This window comes from Pseudophryne corroboree, chromosome 3 (genome assembly GCF_028390025.1).
Source record: "Pseudophryne corroboree isolate aPseCor3 chromosome 3, aPseCor3.hap2, whole genome shotgun sequence".
Lineage (NCBI taxonomy): Eukaryota > Metazoa > Chordata > Amphibia > Anura > Myobatrachidae > Pseudophryne > Pseudophryne corroboree.
Genome location: NC_086446.1, coordinates 207,247,125 through 207,270,149, shown reverse-complemented (window position 1 = coordinate 207,270,149; position 23,025 = coordinate 207,247,125). Strand labels below are relative to the sequence as shown.

Genomic DNA, 23,025 nt, shown 5'->3' with positions numbered 1-23,025 from the left:
ACCGGGGGGGGGGGAGGGGCAATGCTAACCCACAATAAAAGCCACCTAGCCATTGGCAGGTAGTTCCTTGCATCATCCCTGCTTTCTGTAATGGCACACGCTTCCCTCAGATCTTCCTAATTTGCATATTTGATAAGCTCTTAATACATTCCTATGAATGATGAGTCCCCTGCAGGATTTTATATGCTGGTGTTTTTTTTTTCTCTGCTTCCCTTTTGCTCTCAGCATTTGTCAAGTTAACAAACACTCATGTTATTTATTATTTGTAAATGTCTCCCTCCGGAAAGAAATTGGACATTTTAATGAATTTCTTTTACATTTTTGGCACACTTCATATTTACCCCATGTTGTGAATATTTTTTTTTTAATGACGGCAACAATAGAAATCATGCAAATCATAATTAATTTTCCATGTTAATAATTATATACAGTATATAAAAACATTATATACACATTTTAATGAGGCCTCTCTCAGTACTTGCCGATAGGCACACATAATAGATACCCACACAAAATAACATTGGGTTCTGTAAAAATAAAAGAAATACAGTATGTACCTCTGCTACTGTAGGTAGGCATTTCTGGTTAAAGGGGAACCACACCATAGGGCACGTAGGGGTAAGTGTGCCTGACTTGCAGATCTCATACAAAGTGGTGTGCATCCAGTCTATTGCGGTTCTTATCCTCCAACAATTTATGTTGTCACAACGTAAATATTATCACATACCTCCTAAAATTTCTAATCGATAAAGATTATTTGTGAAAAAAAAGATACAATTTATTATATACTGTATTTATGGAAACAAGTGTGCGTCATGTCTGACTTTTAGTTACAAGGTAATGGAAAGTACAGTACAGCATAATACAGCTATGATGTACACAAAGCAACTGTTATACATGTATACGTGTATTTTGATCTATCATAAGGTGTGTACACACATGCAATATTACCTTGCAATTTTTACTATATAGTCAAAATCGCAAGGAAAGTTAGTGCAAATTGCAAGGTGTTAGCCACCTTGCGATACATATGCGATCCCGATGCGCAGTCCCGCGGGGTCGGTATCGCATGGCTAGATAGACTGTGCAGGTAAGTACATTTTGATTATCTAGTACTAAAGTATAGTCAAAATTGGCCTTAGCCAATATCGCAAGCACACATAGACAATATCGCATAGTCCATATTACATAGTCAAAATCAAAGAAAGACTATGCACCTAAAGAGCTGGCACCTTGTCAGTCAGCTGAGGAAGCACTTTGCATGTATTATGGCACCTTAACATGTATATTGGCCCTCTAAAAAGAATGACAGCTGGGAGATATGGTAGCCTATAGCAACCAACAGTAGTTAGTGATCCATTTGGAGTAAGTTACATCTTTATAGCAAATATCTAGTTGGTGGTTGTATATTTTTTTGTTCTATGTTTGTAAATACTGTAACCTTCTTTGTGTATAAAAATCTGAAATATAAACAGTACATACTATTTATTTTTGTCTGCTATATTGCATCTGTCATTGTCAGAGAATATATACAGTTTACTGGGCACGAAAAGATTTAAAAAAAAAAACTTGTCACACTAACAATCGTTCTGCACAAAGCATTTCTGATTGCCTAATTCTGTGGAATAAGAAGTGCAGGTATTGTGTTCAATAGAATTAGGTGTAATTACTTATAATTAACTCCACTGCCAAAGATGATTGCCAAGCAAGCTAATCATGCACATAGTCCAAGAGTATTTCAATAAGAAGTCAGTATGGAATAAAATCAAAGACACAATTTAAATCTAGAAAGGCAGAAAGTACTGCAGCAGGTTTTATGATGTAATGTTTAGTGATCAAATCACCATATACAAATGTGCAATTTATTTTATACATGGCGTGGTGCACTCTGCATAGCTGTTCTGTAATGTATATGTAACAGAGGACAGGGAAATGCTATTATAAAGTGGGGCACTCAAGAGAAGATCACCATGATCAAATGTGGGTATCTTGAAAATGGTTTCTTAAAACACAACATTTATTAACATTTACAAAAAAAAACACAAAATATAAAATAAAGTGGTTAAAAGATTAAAGCATCCTAGCAGTAGCAGTCACATCAGTCATCTCTAATAAATTGCACAAATGCAAATAATATGTGTAATGGGTTGATCTAATGGGTAGCATGGGTTGGGTTTAGGGGACCAGCGATTGGGAGACCACCGGTCACCATGCCGACGCCGGGATTCCGGTTGTTAGATGGCCGCCAGGGAGGGGGAGAAGGGGGGGGTGGTGCGGTCACATAACTGCTTCCCATTAGCATTTCTTTCTCGCAACACTGACGTCTTGTGATTGATACCCATCACAGCCCTAACTGTATGGAGTTTGTATATTCTCCCTATGTTTGTGTGGATTACCTTCCGGTATTCCGGTTTCCTCCCTAAATCCAAAAATATGCTGGTAGGTTTAATCCAAAAATATTTTGGCTACTGACAAATTTGACTTATTATTAATAAATGTAGTAGGCAATATAGATTGTAATCTCCAATGGGGCAGGCACTGATGTAAATGGCCACATATTCTCTGTAAAGTGCTGCGGAATATGTGTGCGCTATATAAATGTTAATAAATAATAACACTAGTGATCAAGCAAAATGTACATCAGCCAGAGGGTTCTCTCTCTCTCTACCACTTACTACAAGGTGCTGTAGTCTACACTTTTATATACTTGAAACATGGAAGAACATATAGGACCTGATTCAGAGGTGGATGCTGTTGAGGCATTGAATGCAAGTGGTCGATGTGATCAGTCTGCATATGTAGCAGTGTGCATGGGTCAAGATGATTACCGCTGGGGGACGCAGAGCGAATTTAGATGCAGGGAAGTGGAATTTTAGTGGGTGTTTCTCTGTGGTAAAAGAGGGGTGGCTAGCTTGACATGGGCGCTGACATCTGCGGCCATGTTATGACAAGCATTCTGCACCTCCATGGATACGCCTGACGTTCTGATGGTGCAACATAATACGCACAGTGGTATCTATGTAGGAATTCCATCGGCCGTTAGCATAAAGATGCAGTCACGCCTCCAACTGCGTCCAAATCTGGTCCAGGCCCACAATATTTCTATGAGAATATTCCATTTTATATTTGTTTGTTGCACAAAGTATAATTTTGGTATTGTCATAATGTTATTGTACTGAAACTCTTTTGGATTAGTACATTTACATAGTGAATCCCATTTTGGATATGCAACCCCATTGCACTTGCAGTAGGTTTTCAAATGTACCAAATGGTAGACTTTGTTGAGCTTGTACATTGTAATCGTTTAACTGAACACAGCAATAATGAGCATTTTCAAGTGCAGATTTTGTAATGCAACCGGGGCAGTTGGTTGGTGTAATGGTTAGCATTACTGCCTCGCACTAAGGTCATGGGTTCGATTCCTACCACGGCGCTTACTGTGTGGAGTTTGTATATTCTTCCCTTGCTTGCGTGGGATTTCTCCCACACTCCAAAAATATATTGGTAGGTTAATTGGCTTCCTACAAAATTAACCCTAGTGTGTGAGTAAAGATGTGTTTAGAGCAGACTAGATGGGCCAAGTGGTTGTTATTTGCAGTCAAACTCTTGGGGTAAATTTACTAAGAGGGAGTTCTATTTAAGATGGGATATTGCCCATAGCAACCAATCAGATTTCAGGTATTATCTTGTAGAATGTGCTAGATAAACGAGAAGTAGAATTGGTTGCTATGGGCAATATCCCATCTTAAATAGAACTCCCATCTTAGTAAATTTACCCCTGTGATTCTATAAACTATACATGCAGAATCCTCCTGTTATGCTATTTTTGAAAGCTTTATTAATGTCAAAAGAAGAAATAGAAAGTATGTATGTATGTGTATATATATATATATATATATATATATATATATATATGTATATATATATATATAATATAATATAGTATTCGATGGCCTGGCACTCCCACCTCTGATAGCATCTGTCACGGTTGCCCTCAGTGTTTGGCGTTGCATACAGACAAAAGGATGCAGCACTCCAGTGGTCTGATATAAAATGGGAAATACATTGGCAAACATATTATTGGCAGGTATCCATATTTGTTTGCCAATATATTTCACCATTTATATCAGACCACTGGAGTGCCACTTCCTTTTGTTTATATATATATATATATATATATACATGGGAAGGTCTTGCACTCTCACAATAATAATGTCAACTGCTAGGGTGCCTATCAGGATCCAGTCACAGAAGGAACTGGGCCCATAGTACAATACAGGAAATCCCACTTTCGTGGGAAAAGATAGCACTCTCCAGACTATATTAAATAAAGTCAAAAGATAATTTAATGAAAAGAGTAGTCTCACAGTTCATATGTGGAATCAAACGATATCCATTAGTGTCCAACGTTTCGGTCCCCAGCGGGGGCCTTTTTCAAGGAAAAATAGTAATCAGCAGTGGCAGCAGTTCAACTTCTAATCAGCATGCAGGGAAACTGGAGACACAGGAAGTGCCTCACCGGCCCCTGTTAAATACCATGGCAATTGGCGCTAGACACGCCCCCAAGATGGCCGCCGGCCGGGTGGAACGCACATCTGGAACGCATACTTATCACCTCCCACTGGGGGTGAGATGCGTTCAGCAAATAATGGCATCAATATACTATTGGTGGTGTCAGTGTTAGTGATACTGCGCCACTTCAGGTGTGGCGATATCACCATGAGTGCGGCTCCGAATACCGGAAGTGGACGGCGTCCGTCCCTGAACCGCATGTGGAACGCATCACGTCACTTCCGGTGACGCGATGTGTGAGTGAAACGAAGAAATCTTCATTAGATGCTGGTTTTTACTGTGCATTACATTATTAATTACGATAAGCCGCAATATGGGGATGTGGGGCTGCGCAATAAACATCAGTATAGGATCAGTGCTGCCTAACTTACAGTGCAGCAGGAAAGAGTCATCATAAAAGTAAATTATAGGTTGGTATAACAAAGGCCGGTGAGATCACTATAGGGGGACATAAACTACATGCAGAACAGTGCAGCATATATGTGTAGAATAAGTGTGCTTTCTAAAAAAGTTTAACCATAAATCAGAATAGCCATGGTAAGTGAAACAAAGTAGGCATATTATATATAATATAATGCAAAGTCACGTATTACATAATAGTCCGGTAATATCCAAAGTCTATTTCAGAAAAATAGACAAGGGGTTATTTTCATTCATGCCCCTCGGGGCTATGGTGTCAAGTCTATAAATCCATGCGCTTTCCTTTTTCCTCAAGAGCAAGGCTCGGTCTCCACCCCTAGGTGGTGGCGGTATCCAGTCAATAAGTTTGGATCGTAGGTCGGAGACCTGGTGTTTAGAAATCATGAAGTGTCTAGCTACAGGTAGGGCTGCCGAGCCCGTGGCAATAGCTTGATGGATAGATGTCCTATGGTTTGCCATACGATCCCTAAAGCGTCTAGTGGTCATTCCCACGTAGTACAACCCACAGGGGCAGGTTAAAATGTAGATCAGGTGGTCCATGGCACAGTGAAGTCTGAATTTGATCGCTATGGGGCGACCCGAGTGTGGATGCGGAAAGTGCGAGCCCGTAAGCATAGCCCTACAGGTTGTGCAGCCAGTGCACCGAAAGCATCCCGGACGTCTCTCGTGTAGCCAAGTAGTATTCGCTGTATCCCCAGCGTTATCCATTGGTCTTAGAAGAAGTTGTTTCAGATTGGCTGATCTACGGTAGGCCATCATCGGCAATGGACATCTCTTCAATTTAAGGCGTTCATCGGTGGTGAGAATGGGCCAATTTCTTCTTACGCTTCCCTTGAGTTTATTGGAGATGTTATCATAGGTGGTTGTAAAGACCAATCGCTCCGGTCCTTGGGTGGGCAGTGTAGGTGTCACTGGTGAATCAAACTTATTTCTTGCTTTTTTTAGGCATCTAAGGACATTCTTCCTCTTGTATCCCCGTTCTAAGAATCTTGAAGTCATATCTGCCAATTGGATTTCCATAGTTTGGCTGTCAGAGTTGTTGCGCATAACTCGTAGGAACTGCGAAATTGGGAGATTGTCCTTAAGTGCAGGCGGGTGCTGACTGCTGGGATGGAGCAAAGTGTTCCTATCAGTAGGCTTTCTGTAGAGGCTTGTCTTGATACGTCCCCCATCGAAGGAGATCGAAATATCCAGGAAATTGACATTATGTGGGTCAACCTGGAATGTGAACTTTACCGGGTTCTCCAATCCATTCAGTGTTGTTATCATCATCCTGAGAGATTCATCCGTCCCATTCCACAGCAAAAAAATGTCATCTATAAACCTCTTATAGAATATAATATGTTCTCCAAATTGGGGTAGTATATGTTGTTGTTCATATTCAGACATATATATATTAGCGTAAGCCGGCGCTAGGTTTGATCCCATCGCTGTCCCCTTGTGTTGTAAGTAATAGTTGCCTTGATACAAGAAGTGGTTCTTTTTGAGAACAAAGCTTGTCAATTCGAGTAGAAGGTCTATTGGCGGCCCGATTGGAGGTTGTTGTCGCCAGGCATTGGCCAGTGCTTGTAATCCCTGCTCATGTGGGATAATGGTGTATAAGGAGCATACGTCCATAGTCACCAGGAGAATATCATCCAGTACATCAGGGATGGCACGGAGCTTCTGTAGGAAGTCTGTAGAATCGCGTAAGTAACTATCCCCCTGTTGTACTATGGGCTGAAGAAAACTGTCCACAAAGATGGCCAATGGTTGTAGTAGAGAATTTCTGGCTGAAATGATGGGCCTTCCAGGGGGTTTGACCAGTGTTTTGTGTACTTTTGGGAGGGTGTATATGATTGGGCATACTGGGTATTCGACAGTCAAGAATTCATGGGTGTTCTTGTCAATATGGTGCTCTCTTAGGGCCCTGCATAATGTCTGGTCAACTGTTGTTTTTATGTCCTTGATGGGGTTATGGTTCAGACAAGTGTACGTTGTTTCGTCAGATAGTTGATTCAGAATCTCAATGTTATAGTCAACCCAGTCTTGTACCACTACAGCACCCCCCTTGTCAGCGGGTCTAATCACTAGGCTGGTGTCTTTTTTCAGGGCATTGAGTGCTCTGCGTTCTGCAGGGGACAAATTATCAAATCGTCTTTTGGGTACAGGGGACAAAGCATCCTGTTCAATCATCCGAGTGAACGTCTTGATGCTAGCATTAGAAGAAATCGGGTCAAATGTGGATGGCTTCCGGAACTGGATTTTATCAGCACCCATACCTGTGGCAAAATGCTCCCTAAGACGGAGTTTCCGGCCAAACCTGTAGACGTCTACTGCTGTATCAAATTGATTATGGGGAGCTGTAGGTATAAAGGACAGACCCCTGGAGAGAAGTTTAACCGTAGCCTCATCCAGTGTCTTACTTGAGAGGTTAAAAACTAGGTTTTGGTCTTTTCCCTGCACCTTCGCCAGATGTCGCCCCTTCCTTGGATGGGGCCTCCGTGGTTTGCCACAGGGGGGAGGTCTGGAGTGTTGGTATGTTCTAAAAAAGGCCTCTGTGTTGGGCGGTGGTCTGATAGCTCTGTGTCAGAGGCTGAAGCAGAGGAGCCAGTGTCCCGAGTATACGCTGGTCTACGCCCCTGTCGTCTTTGTCTAAATGGTCTCTGTTGTCTATTTGATCTGGGGTCCCCAAGCAGCCATCTATAGACCGTATGGTTCTGATAGTCGGAGGTAACCGTATTGAGTTTGCTGCGCTTAAAGGCAGTTATCTCTTTTTTATAATTATCAACCTGAGTTTGTAGTCGCTCCACTAGGTTAGTCGCTTTGTCATTCTTGATCGTTGGAAGGTGTAAACCGTTAAATGCTTCAATCTGGGATTTAATTTTATTTAACTCTGTACCGACCTCTTCAACGACTAGTAGTACCAGGTCCAGCGAGCATTTATTTAAGACACCGCACCAACGACTACAGAAAGTGGGGTTATTCCTGCCAAGTGTTGGAATATTGTTAATTCTAAAGCCCCTGGGAATCTGCTTTTTACGGTAATATTCGGACAGAAATTGGCCGTGCAGGGTCAGATCTATTTCCCTTTTTCTAAGTCTCAACAATTGGTGATAGAGGTCAGTCGGGGTTTCTGCGGGAAGTGTCTCAAAATCAGACTGGTTAAACAGGACTTTGTCTGCGTCATCGTCCGTAAGGGAGATCACACCGTGCTCAGCCTGTGCAAGAAGGTTTTCATCGAGAAAGCCTACCTGGCTATGCGCCATGCCAATAGGTATATTTGTTCCGACACTGGGTAGATGTGAATAGAATACTTACCGTACCGGGTATTCCCCAAGGTCTCCCTGTGGGTACTGACCAGGCCCAGCACTGATTAGCTTCCAAGTTCGGATGGTATTTGGGCTTGCCCAGTGCGGTATGACGGTAAATAGAGACACAACCTTAGGGCAGATACCTGCGGAGGAAAAACTTAATGCACAGTCCTACACGTGTAAATATCCCCAATGAGTGATGAATCGTGTGTCTGCAGTGCCTGCTTACATATAAATACGATATGGGGTGGGTGCAGAGAAAAAGCAGTACAGTTACTGGACTGCTTCTAAATACATGGGAAGGTCTTGCACTCTCACAATAATAATGTCAACTGCTAGGGTGCCTATCAGGATCCAGTCACAGAAGGAACTGGGCCCATAGTACAATACAGGAAATCCCACTTTCGTGGGAAAAGATAGCACTCTCCAGACTATATTAAATAAAGTCAAAAGATAATTTAATGAAAAGAGTAGTCTCACAGTTCATATGTGGAATCAAACGATATCCATTAGTGTCCAACGTTTCGGTCCCCAGCGGGGGCCTTTTTCAAGGAAAAATAGTAATCAGCAGTGGCAGCAGTTCAACTTCTAATCAGCATGCAGGGAAACTGGAGACACAGGAAGTGCCTCACCGGCCCCTGTTAAATACCATGGCAATTGGCGCTAGACACGCCCCCAAGATGGCCGCCGGCCGGGTGGAACGCACATCTGGAACGCATACTTATCACCTCCCACTGGGGGTGAGATGCGTTCAGCAAATAATGGCATCAATATACTATTGGTGGTGTCAGTGTTAGTGATACTGCGCCACTTCAGGTGTGGCGATATCACCATGAGTGCGGCTCCGAATACCGGAAGTGGACGGCGTCCGTCCCTGAACCGCATGTGGAACGCATCACGTCACTTCCGGTGACGCGATGTGTGAGTGAAACGAAGAAATCTTCATTAGATGCTGGTTTTTACTGTGCATTACATTATTAATTACGATAAGCCGCAATATGGGGATGTGGGGCTGCGCAATAAACATCAGTATAGGATCAGTGCTGCCTAACTTACAGTGCAGCAGGAAAGAGTCATCATAAAAGTAAATTATAGGTTGGTATAACAAAGGCCGGTGAGATCACTATAGGGGGACATAAACTACATGCAGAACAGTGCAGCATATATGTGTAGAATAAGTGTGCTTTCTAAAAAAGTTTAACCATAAATCAGAATAGCCATGGTAAGTGAAACAAAGTAGGCATATTATATATAATATAATGCAAAGTCACGTATTACATAATAGTCCGGTAATATCCAAAGTCTATTTCAGAAAAATAGACAAGGGGTTATTTTCATTCATGCCCCTCGGGGCTATGGTGTCAAGTCTATAAATCCATGCGCTTTCCTTTTTCCTCAAGAGCAAGGCTCGGTCTCCACCCCTAGGTGGTGGCGGTATCCAGTCAATAAGTTTGGATCGTAGGTCGGAGACCTGGTGTTTAGAAATCATGAAGTGTCTAGCTACAGGTAGGGCTGCCGAGCCCGTGGCAATAGCTTGATGGATAGATGTCCTATGGTTTGCCATACGATCCCTAAAGCGTCTAGTGGTCATTCCCACGTAGTACAACCCACAGGGGCAGGTTAAAATGTAGATCAGGTGGTCCATGGCACAGTGAAGTCTGAATTTGATCGCTATGGGGCGACCCGAGTGTGGATGCGGAAAGTGCGAGCCCGTAAGCATAGCCCTACAGGTTGTGCAGCCAGTGCACCGAAAGCATCCCGGACGTCTCTCGTGTAGCCAAGTAGTATTCGCTGTATCCCCAGCGTTATCCATTGGTCTTAGAAGAAGTTGTTTCAGATTGGCTGATCTACGGTAGGCCATCATCGGCAATGGACATCTCTTCAATTTAAGGCGTTCATCGGTGGTGAGAATGGGCCAATTTCTTCTTACGCTTCCCTTGAGTTTATTGGAGATGTTATCATAGGTGGTTGTAAAGACCAATCGCTCCGGTCCTTGGGTGGGCAGTGTAGGTGTCACTGGTGAATCAAACTTATTTCTTGCTTTTTTTAGGCATCTAAGGACATTCTTCCTCTTGTATCCCCGTTCTAAGAATCTTGAAGTCATATCTGCCAATTGGATTTCCATAGTTTGGCTGTCAGAGTTGTTGCGCATAACTCGTAGGAACTGCGAAATTGGGAGATTGTCCTTAAGTGCAGGCGGGTGCTGACTGCTGGGATGGAGCAAAGTGTTCCTATCAGTAGGCTTTCTGTAGAGTTTGATTCACCAGTGACACCTACACTGCCCACCCAAGGACCGGAGCGATTGGTCTTTACAACCACCTATGATAACATCTCCAATAAACTCAAGGGAAGCGTAAGAAGAAATTGGCCCATTCTCACCACCGATGAACGCCTTAAATTGAAGAGATGTCCATTGCCGATGATGGCCTACCGTAGATCAGCCAATCTGAAACAACTTCTTCTAAGACCAATGGATAACGCTGGGGATACAGCGAATACTACTTGGCTACACGAGAGACGTCCGGGATGCTTTCGGTGCACTGGCTGCACAACCTGTAGGGCTATGCTTACGGGCTCGCACTTTCCGCATCCACACTCGGGTCGCCCCATAGCGATCAAATTCAGACTTCACTGTGCCATGGACCACCTGATCTACATTTTAACCTGCCCCTGTGGGTTGTACTACGTGGGAATGACCACTAGACGCTTTAGGGATCGTATGGCAAACCATAGGACATCTATCCATCAAGCTATTGCCACGGGCTCGGCAGCCCTACCTGTAGCTAGACACTTCATGATTTCTAAACACCAGGTCTCCGACCTACGATCCAAACTTATTGACTGGATACCGCCACCACCTAGGGGTGGAGACCGAGCCTTGCTCTTGAGGAAAAAGGAAAGCGCATGGATTTATAGACTTGACACCATAGCCCCGAGGGGCATGAATGAAAATAACCCCTTGTCTATTTTTCTGAAATAGACTTTGGATATTACCGGACTATTATGTAATACGTGACTTTGCATTATATTATATATAATATGCCTACTTTGTTTCACTTACCATGGCTATTCTGATTTATGGTTAAACTTTTTTAGAAAGCACACTTATTCTACACATATATGCTGCACTGTTCTGCATGTAGTTTATGTCCCCCTATAGTGATCTCACCGGCCTTTGTTATACCAACCTATAATTTACTTTTATGATGACTCTTTCCTGCTGCACTGTAAGTTAGGCAGCACTGATCCTATACTGATGTTTATTGCGCAGCCCCACATCCCCATATTGCGGCTTATCGTAATTAATAATGTAATGCACAGTAAAAACCAGCATCTAATGAAGATTTCTTCGTTTCACTCACACATCGCGTCACCGGAAGTGACGTGATGCGTTCCACATGCGGTTCAGGGACGGACGCCGTCCACTTCCGGTATTCGGAGCCGCACTCATGGTGATATCGCCACACCTGAAGTGGCGCAGTATCACTAACACTGACACCACCAATAGTATATTGATGCCATTATTTGCTGAACGCATCTCACCCCCAGTGGGAGGTGATAAGTATGCGTTCCAGATGTGCGTTCCACCCGGCCGGCGGCCATCTTGGGGGCGTGTCTAGCGCCAATTGCCATGGTATTTAACAGGGGCCGGTGAGGCACTTCCTGTGTCTCCAGTTTCCCTGCATGCTGATTAGAAGTTGAACTGCTGCCACTGCTGATTACTATTTTTCCTTGAAAAAGGCCCCCGCTGGGGACCGAAACGTTGGACACTAATGGATATCGTTTGATTCCACATATGAACTGTGAGACTACTCTTTTCATTAAATTATCTTTTGACTTTATTTAATATAGTCTGGAGAGTGCTATCTTTTCCCACGAAAGTGGGATTTCCTGTATTGTACTATGGGCCCAGTTCCTTCTGTGACTGGATCCTGATAGGCACCCTAGCAGTTGACATTATTATTGTGAGAGTGCAAGACCTTCCCATGTATTTAGAAGCAGTCCAGTAACTGTACTGCTTTTTCTCTGCACCCACCCCATATCGTATTTATATGTAAGCAGGCACTGCAGACACACGATTCATCACTCATTGGGGATATTTACACGTGTAGGACTGTGCATTAAGTTTTTCCTCCGCAGGTATCTGCCCTAAGGTTGTGTCTCTATTTACCGTCATACCGCACTGGGCAAGCCCAAATACCATCCGAACTTGGAAGCTAATCAGTGCTGGGCCTGGTCAGTACCCACAGGGAGACCTTGGGGAATACCCGGTACGGTAAGTATTCTATTCACATCTACCCAGTGTCGGAACAAATATACCTATTGGCATGGCGCATAGCCAGGTAGGCTTTCTCGATGAAAACCTTCTTGCACAGGCTGAGCACGGTGTGATCTCCCTTACGGACGATGACGCAGACAAAGTCCTGTTTAACCAGTCTGATTTTGAGACACTTCCCGCAGAAACCCCGACTGACCTCTATCACCAATTGTTGAGACTTAGAAAAAGGGAAATAGATCTGACCCTGCACGGCCAATTTCTGTCCGAATATTACCGTAAAAAGCAGATTCCCAGGGGCTTTAGAATTAACAATATTCCAACACTTGGCAGGAATAACCCCACTTTCTGTAGTCGTTGGTGCGGTGTCTTAAATAAATGCTCGCTGGACCTGGTACTACTAGTCGTTGAAGAGGTCGGTACAGAGTTAAATAAAATTAAATCCCAGATTGAAGCATTTAACGGTTTACACCTTCCAACGATCAAGAATGACAAAGCGACTAACCTAGTGGAGCGACTACAAACTCAGGTTGATAATTATAAAAAAGAGATAACTGCCTTTAAGCGCAGCAAACTCAATACGGTTACCTCCGACTATCAGAACCATACGGTCTATAGATGGCTGCTTGGGGACCCCAGATCAAATAGACAACAGAGACCATTTAGACAAAGACGACAGGGGCGTAGACCAGCGTATACTCGGGACACTGGCTCCTCTGCTTCAGCCTCTGACACAGAGCTATCAGACCACCGCCCAACACAGAGGCCTTTTTTAGAACATACCAACACTCCAGACCTCCCCCCTGTGGCAAACCACGGAGGCCCCATCCAAGGAAGGGGCGACATCTGGCGAAGGTGCAGGGAAAAGACCAAAACCTAGTTTTTAACCTCTCAAGTAAGACACTGGATGAGGCTACGGTTAAACTTCTCTCCAGGGGTCTGTCCTTTATACCTACAGCTCCCCATAATCAATTTGATACAGCAGTAGACGTCTACAGGTTTGGCCGGAAACTCCGTCTTAGGGAGCATTTTGCCACAGGTATGGGTGCTGATAAAATCCAGTTCCGGAAGCCATCCACATTTGACCCGATTTCTTCTAATGCTAGCATCAAGACGTTCACTCGGATGATTGAACAGGATGCTTTGTCCCCTGTACCCAAAAGACGATTTGATAATTTGTCCCCTGCAGAACGCAGAGCACTCAATGCCCTGAAAAAAGACACCAGCCTAGTGATTAGACCCGCTGACAAGGGGGGTGCTGTAGTGGTACAAGACTGGGTTGACTATAACATTGAGATTCTGAATCAACTATCTGACGAAACAACGTACACTTGTCTGAACCATAACCCCATCAAGGACATAAAGACAACAGTTGACCAGACATTATGCAGGGCCCTAAGAGAGCACCATATTGACAAGAACACCCATGAATTCTTGACTGTCGAATACCCAGTATGCCCAATCATATACACCCTCCCAAAAGTACACAAAACACTGGTCAAACCCCCTGGAAGGCCCATCATTTCAGCCAGAAATTCTCTACTACAACCATTGGCCATCTTTGTGGACAGTTTTCTTCAGCCCATAGTACAACAGGGGGATAGTTACTTACGCGATTCTACAGACTTCCTACAGAAGCTCCGTGCCATCCCTGATGTACTGGATGATATTCTCCTGGTGACTATGGACGTATGCTCCTTATACACCATTATCCCACATGAGCAGGGATTACAAGCACTGGCCAATGCCTGGCGACAACAACCTCCAATCGGGCCGCCAATAGACCTTCTACTCGAATTGACAAGCTTTGTTCTCAAAAAGAACCACTTCTTGTATCAAGGCAACTATTACTTACAACACAAGGGGACAGCGATGGGATCAATCCTAGCGCCGGCTTACGCTAATATATATATGTCTGAATATGAACAACAACATATACTACCCCAATTTGGAGAACATATTATATTCTATAAGAGGTTTATAGATGACATTTTTTTGCTGTGGAATGGGACGGATGAATCTCTCAGGATGATGATAACAACACTGAATGGATTGGAGAACCCGGTAAAGTTCACATTCCAGGTTGACCCACATAATGTCAATTTCCTGGATATTTCGATCTCCTTCGATGGGGGACGTATCAAGACAAGCCTCTACAGAAAGCCTACTGATAGGAACACTTTGCTCCATCCCAGCAGTCAGCACCCGCCTGCACTTAAGGACAATCTCCCAATTTCGCAGTTCCTACGAGTTATGCGCAACAACTCTGACAGCCAAACTATGGAAATCCAATTGGCAGATATGACTTCAAGATTCTTAGAACGGGGATACAAGAGGAAGAATGTCCTTAGATGCCTAAAAAAAGCAAGAAATAAGTTTGATTCACCAGTGACACCTACACTGCCCACCCAAGGACCGGAGCGATTGGTCTTTACAACCACCTATGATAACATCTCCAATAAACTCAAGGGAAGCGTAAGAAGAAATTGGCCCATTCTCACCACCGATGAACGCCTTAAATTGAAGAGATGTCCATTGCCGATGATGGCCTACCGTAGATCAGCCAATCTGAAACAACTTCTTCTAAGACCAATGGATAACGCTGGGGATACAGCGAATACTACTTGGCTACACGAGAGACGTCCGGGATGCTTTCGGTGCACTGGCTGCACAACCTGTAGGGCTATGCTTACGGGCTCGCACTTTCCGCATCCACACTCGGGTCGCCCCATAGCGATCAAATTCAGACTTCACTGTGCCATGGACCACCTGATCTACATTTTAACCTGCCCCTGTGGGTTGTACTACGTGGGAATGACCACTAGACGCTTTAGGGATCGTATGGCAAACCATAGGACATCTATCCATCAAGCTATTGCCACGGGCTCGGCAGCCCTACCTGTAGCTAGACACTTCATGATTTCTAAACACCAGGTCTCCGACCTACGATCCAAACTTATTGACTGGATACCGCCACCACCTAGGGGTGGAGACCGAGCCTTGCTCTTGAGGAAAAAGGAAAGCGCATGGATTTATAGACTTGACACCATAGCCCCGAGGGGCATGAATGAAAATAACCCCTTGTCTATTTTTCTGAAATAGACTTTGGATATTACCGGACTATTATGTAATACGTGACTTTGCATTATATTATATATAATATGCCTACTTTGTTTCACTTACCATGGCTATTCTGATTTATGGTTAAACTTTTTTAGAAAGCACACTTATTCTACACATATATGCTGCACTGTTCTGCATGTAGTTTATGTCCCCCTATAGTGATCTCACCGGCCTTTGTTATACCAACCTATAATTTACTTTTATGATGACTCTTTCCTGCTGCACTGTAAGTTAGGCAGCACTGATCCTATACTGATGTTTATTGCGCAGCCCCACATCCCCATATTGCGGCTTATCGTAATTAATAATGTAATGCACAGTAAAAACCAGCATCTAATGAAGATTTCTTCGTTTCACTCACACATCGCGTCACCGGAAGTGACGTGATGCGTTCCACATGCGGTTCAGGGACGGACGCCGTCCACTTCCGGTATTCGGAGCCGCACTCATGGTGATATCGCCACACCTGAAGTGGCGCAGTATCACTAACACTGACACCACCAATAGTATATTGATGCCATTATTTGCTGAACGCATCTCACCCCCAGTGGGAGGTGATAAGTATGCGTTCCAGATGTGCGTTCCACCCGGCCGGCGGCCATCTTGGGGGCGTGTCTAGCGCCAATTGCCATGGTATTTAACAGGGGCCGGTGAGGCACTTCCTGTGTCTCCAGTTTCCCTGCATGCTGATTAGAAGTTGAACTGCTGCCACTGCTGATTACTATTTTTCCTTGAAAAAGGCCCCCGCTGGGGACCGAAACGTTGGACACTAATGGATATCGTTTGATTCCACATATGAACTGTGAGACTACTCTTTTCATTAAATTATCTTTTGACTTTATTTAATATAGTCTGGAGAGTGCTATCTTTTCCCACGAAAGTGGGATTTCCTATATATATATATATATATATATATATATAAATGGAAAAGTTATACCGGCACTCCAAATAATAAAAGTTTGCTTTGCTGCGGTGCCCTCCAGGTCAATCTCCATTGGCGAATAAAGGGACACTATTTTGCATCTATCTACCAGCCTGCTTGAGTGCCGCCGATTTCTTCATCCTATATATATTTATATATATATATATATATATATATGTGTGTGTGTGTGTGTGTGTGTGTGTGTGTGTGTGTGTATATATATATATATATATATATATATATATATATATATATATATATATTATATATATATATAAAACAAAGAAATTGAATATTATATTTGTTTTTAGTTCACTTTCTTCAAATTACGATAAAATGCTGTTTTTCTACCATGTCAGTTACATTTTACTCGACATGTTAAAGGACTTTCAGAGCCTAGCCATTTTTATATCGACAATACCTTTAATGCATAGTCCTGGTAGATAGCTTGCATTATTTAGTTTGACCATGTATATTTTTAACTGTATCTTTTAATTTATATTTGAGAATAAATATTGCAGTATTACACTATGCTGGGAAATTTATGCGAAAAACAGATAAAAGAATCATATCAATGGGAGTCATGCTGACCAAACAAATTGAGACCATATAAAACGTCTTTATTGTAAATATGTTACCAAATGGGGTCCACTTGCCCTAAAAAGATACAGTATCCATTATATAATTACCAGTGCTTTTTTACCTGCAGAGCTTGTTTAGCCACATAAAGTTTCATTAAAAATGTTCTGCTTCAGTTGACCACATGTTATTTTTGACTTTCTTCCAGGCCAGGCGATGGGCGGTACAATCAGTGCGCTGGCAGCAATTTTGGACCTGTCTGTCGCATCCAATGTTACCGATAGCGCTCTTGCTTATTTCCTCACTGCCGATGTGTTTATTCTTGTATGCATTCTTGTGTACCTGGTCCTTCCCCGAATTGAGTATTCCAGGTAAGATTTTATAATCCCATCGGATATAGGCTTTTTTTTTTTTTTTTAATACAAACAAGTAATACATTTTCTTTTTCAACAATATAATGCTCCATGGCAAAGCCAGATACCTTTTTCTGGGACTTGACTATAGATTCACCCTTTATGCCTTGGCCTTCCCAGTCATCACACCTCAATGTAGCATTTATGGTTTAGGTGGCACAAAGTATTTGCTGTACAGTTCCAGTTACACCTACTCTGAATGACTGTGGACCTATCTCGGCCATCTAGAACCAGCAGCCCAGTAATGTGCTATGCTCCTCGCTCTAACAAATTCAGGCTGTTCAAGGCAATTTGCTAGTACAGTATGTAGATGCACCTAATAAAGTACACTAAAGCTGGTCATATACTATACAATTATCTGTCCGATAATCTGTGGTTGGAATGAATACCTGGTAATGGGTGACAGCAACTGAAAATCGACCATTTGCTACCAAACACTGGAAATTGGCAAAACCTGTTGTTTATACAAATTGGTGAAATCACGGACAGGTTTTGTCCATTCTCCAGTGTTTGGGAGTAAATGGTTGATTTTCAGTTGCTCTCATCCATTACCAGGTTTTAATTCCAACCACAGATTATATGACAGATAATTGTATAGTGTATGCCCAGTTTTACAGTTGAATGGAAAGATATCCTATTTGCGTATAACTGTAGGTCTGCAAGCTTGTCTGTGTTTTCAGTTATACTCATCATAAGATACGTGCAATCTTTGATCTACCATATAGATTTGTCCAGAACAAAGATGTTTCATGATATGTGTAACTGAAAATGAAACACTCCTCCGAAGAGGCATGCTTAATTACATCTGCACTCCTTACTGTACAGCACCTAATGTTAGTGTCCATAATCCTCTTCTCCCACTCAGAGTGTAAAATAAGTTCATCTCTAGACCCGGACACAAGTTGTGCATGTGTTTGGGTTGCCTGTTATGAATAGTACTACATCAGCAGTCATTTTGCTGTTACCTTTTGATAGGTAACCTTCTGCAGTGTTGCATCTGCTACAAACTGATAGTAACCAGATTGGGTGTGGTATAGAAGATCTACAGTGTCTAGGTCGACAGTCATTAGGTTGACCCAATATGGTCAATAGGTTGACACTGACAAAATGTTAACTTGTACTAGGTCGACATTGAAAAAATGTTGACACAGGAAAAAGTCAACAGGTACAAAAGGTCGAAACAGGAAATGGTCAACACAAAAAAGGTTGACACAGCATTTTTTTAAATTTTTATTTTGGTTGCATTTTCACTGTCAGAGCACAGGGAACCCCAGTTAGTGTACAGCGTTGTCTTGCAATGCTTGCTTTTCCCAATCATATTACACGCTGGATGGTAAAGTGTAAAAAAAATGCAAAAAACCCTTAAAAAGTGTGTCGACCATTTGAACCTGTCGACCTTTTGTACATGTTGATATTACCCAGTGTCGACCTAATGCATGTCGACCATATATAGTCGACCTGACTGTCGACCTAGACATTGTTTGCCTATACATTGGAACCCACCAGATTTCCAAAGATATAGATTACATAGAAATACACTTCATTCTTGTTATTTCTTAGGAATTCCTTTTTTAGAGCGTGTTGGGCTGTATGACTTTTCCAGTCCATGCTTCTACAGAGAGAAATGAAGTCTGGTATACAGAATACTATGTCTTTATTCATTTTCCTGTATATGTATACAGAATTAAAGTACATTCAAATCTTACCTATGGATTTTATATACAACAAACTGGTCAGTGTTTAAGTTAAGACATGCTGCAACCACTCCAACTACTAGTATAGTGCTTTCTGATTATACATGAAAGGGGTTAATTTTCCTTACAGATAATAATAGTTATTTATAGTGGTAACAATAACAATCTTGACAAAGTCCTCAATCAGTTTAATGAAGCCTTGAAATTGTAATTGAATATTTAACACAAGGATGAAGTTAGCGTACTTTTAGGTTAATTTTTATATCTCTTTTAATAGTTCTTATGAATATCTGTTCTCTTCTAAATTCTGCATTATGTTTTCAACTCGTGCCTGTTATTGAGCAGGTGATTCATAACAAGCGTTTGTTTTGTGTAGTAATTTAGTACATCTTCCATTTGTGCCGGTGCAGGATATTTCGCCTCCTTTCTGCACACCAGACACCTAAATACATTTCTGCTGTAATATTGAGAAAAACAAAACACAGATCCATAGAGTGAAACTGGAGTTTCGACCACAGACTAATCTCAGCCACAGACTGATCTTGCTTGTTCCATCAGAAAGGAAAAGAGAAGTCTCAGCAAAGTAGAATTTCACCTCATGTCTATCTGAACAGACACATGACCAAGCTTTGTTGCTCAACATTTAGCAGTGTCTCTGTAAAACCTTGGACCCTTTTAATGACCACATATGGCAATAGTTGATGATGTTCATATTCTATATGGAGCTACTATAAGATTGATGACACAGTCATTATTAAGCAAATTAATTAAGAAAACATTTTGTGTGTCTTTAAAACCACTTAACTGGCATGGTCAGATCTCATGCGACTGCGCCGTCCCACCGTTTTTGATGAGGAGATCCATTCTGCAGATGTGCATAATATAATGTTTAACTATTTAAAAAAATACTTTTTAAACTTTATTAAATAAAATACATTTAAAAAAAACAATGTTATTAACAGTTTTGAAAGGAAAAATCGTCAGTTAAGTGGTTTAAAGAAGTAATGATAAAAAAAGTGTTCCTTAATACATAAATGTTGTTCCTTTCTATATAGTAACCATCAAAAAGTAACAAATTAAAGAGCAAGACAGTATGAGGAAGGAGCCACCTGTAACCTCATAAGGGGCTATTAGGGACTATTAACCCCCTTTTCCCTGAGGACTTTCTTCCTGTTCTAAGCCTATTTTCTCTATCGTCCTAGTGGATTCTGGGGTTCCTGAAAGGACCATGGGGAATAGCGGCTCCGCAGGAGACAGGGCACAAAAAGTAAAGCTTTAGGATCAGGTGGTGTGCACTGGCTCCTCCCCCTATGACCCTCCTCCAAGCCTCAGTTAGGTTTTTGTGCCCGGCCGAGAAGGGTGCAATCTAGGTGGCTCTCCTAAAGAGCTGCTTAGAAAAGTTTAGCTTAGGTTTTTTATTTTACAGTGAGTCCTGCTGGCAACAGGATCACTGCATCGAGGGACTTAGGGGAGAAGAAGTGAACTCACCTGCGTGCAGGATGGATTGGCTTCTTTGGCTACTGGACATTAGCTCCAGAGGGACGATCACAGGTACAGCCTGGATGGTCACCGGAGCCTCGCCGCCGGCCCCCTTGCAGATGCTGAAAAGAGAAGAAGGTCCAGAATCGGCGGCAGAAGACTCCTCAGTCTTCTTAAGGTAGCGCACAGCACTGCAGCTGTGCGCCATTGCTCTCAGCACACTTCACACGGCAGTCACTGAGGGTGCAGGGCGCTGGGGGGGGGCGCCCTGGGCAGCAATGAAAATCCTTTTTTTGGCAAAAAATACCTCACATATAGCCTCCGGGGCTATATGGAGATATTTAACCCCTGCCAGAATCCATTTTTAAGCGGGAGACGAGCCCGCCGAAAAGGGGGCGGGGCCTATCTCCTCAGCACACAGCGCCATTTCCTCTCACAGTTCCGCTGGTCAGGAAGGCTCCCAGGCTCTCCCCTGCACTGCACTACAGAAACAGGGTTAAATCAAGAGAGGGGGGGCAAAATTTGGCGAAATTGTGATTTTATAAAAGCAGCTATAAGGGAGCACTTATTATAAGGCTATCCCTGTAAAATATAGCGCTTTGGTGTGTGCTGGCAAACTCTCCCTCTGTCTCCCCAAGGGGCTAGTGGGGTCCTGTCCTCTATCAGAGCATTCCCTGTGTGTGTGTGCTATATGTCGGTACGTGTGTGTCGACATGTATGAGGACGATGTTGGTGAGGAGGCGGAGCAAATTGCCTGTAATGGTGATGTCACTCTCTAGGGAGTCGACACCGGAATGGATGGCTTATTTATGGAATTACGTGATAATGTCAACACGCTGCAAGGTCGGTTGGCGACATGAGACGGCTGGCAAACAAATTAGTACCTGTCCAGGCGTCTCAAACACCGTCAGGGGCGTTAAAACGTCCTTTTACCTCAGTCGGTCGACAGACACAGACACGGACACTGATTTCAGTGTCGACGGTGAAGAAACAAACGTATTTCCCTTTAGGGCCACACGTTACATGTTAAGGGCAATGAAGGAGGTGTTACATATTTCTGATGCTGCAAGTACCGCAAAGGAGGGTATTATGTGGGATGTGAAAAAACTACCTGTAGTTTTTCCTGAATCAGATAAATTAAAGGAAGTGTGTGATGATGCGTGGGTTCCCCCCGATAGAAAATTATTGGCGGTATACCCTTTCCCGCCAGAAGTTAGGGCGCGTTGGGAAACACCCCTTAGGGTGGATAAGGCGCTCACACGCTTATCAAAACAAGTGGCGGTACCGTCTATAGATAGGGCCGTCCTCAAGGAGCCAGCTGACAGGAGGCTGGAAAATATCATAAAAAGTATATACACACATACTGGTGTTATACTGCGACCAGCGATCGCCTCAGCCTGGATGTGCAGAGCTGGGGTGGCTTGGTCGGATTCCCTGACTAAAAATATTGATACCCTTGACAGGGACAGTATGTTATTGACTATAGAGCATTTAAAGGATGCATTTCTATATATACGAGATGCACAGAGGGATATTTGCACTCTGGCATCAAGAGTAAGTGCGATGTCCATATCTGCCACAAGATGTTTATGGACACGACAGTGGTCAGGTGATGCAGATTCCAAACGGCACAAAGGTGTATTGCCGTATAAAGGAAGAGGAGTTATTTGGGGTCGGTCCATCGGACCTGGTGGCCACGGCAACTGCTGGAAAATCCACCGTTTTTACCCTAAGTCACATCTCTGCAGAAAAAGACACCGTCTTTTCAGCCTCAGTCCTTTCGTCCCTATAAGAGTCATATCTGCCCAGGGATAGAGGAAAGGGAAGAAGACTGCAGCAGGCAGCCCATTCCCAGGAACAGAAGCCTTCCACCGCTTCTGCCAAGCTCTCAGCATGACGCTGGGACCGTACAGGACCCCTGGATCCTACAAGTAGTATCCCAGGGGTACAGATTGGAATGTCGAGACGTTTCCCCCTCGCAGGCTCCTGAAGTCTGCTTTACCAAGGTCTCCCTCCGACAAGGAGGCAGTATGGGAAACAATTCACAAGCTGTATTCCCAGCAGGTGATAATCAAATTACCCCTCCTACAACAAGGAAAGGGGTATTATTCCACACTATATTGTGGTACTGAAGCCAGAAGGCTAGGTGAGACCTATTCTAAATCTAAAAAAATTTGAACACTTACAAAGGTTCAAATCAAGATGGAGTCACTCAGAGCAGTGATAACGAACCAGGAAGAAGGGGACTATATAG

The 23,025-nt window shown here is 43.0% G+C and overlaps 1 protein-coding gene across 3 annotated transcripts in view; it reads left to right on the top strand.

Annotated features, from left to right (window-relative positions):
• SLC29A3 (solute carrier family 29 member 3) overlaps positions 1–23,025 on the top strand; it is a 194,603-nt gene that overhangs the window by 162,439 nt on the left and 9,139 nt on the right. For all 3 annotated transcript variants that reach the window (XM_063958786.1, XM_063958787.1, XM_063958788.1), the window contains exon 5: positions 17,394–17,556. In XM_063958786.1, the coding sequence (XP_063814856.1) occupies positions 17,394–17,556 (163 nt within the window). The remainder of the gene's footprint in view (positions 1–17,393; positions 17,557–23,025) is intronic.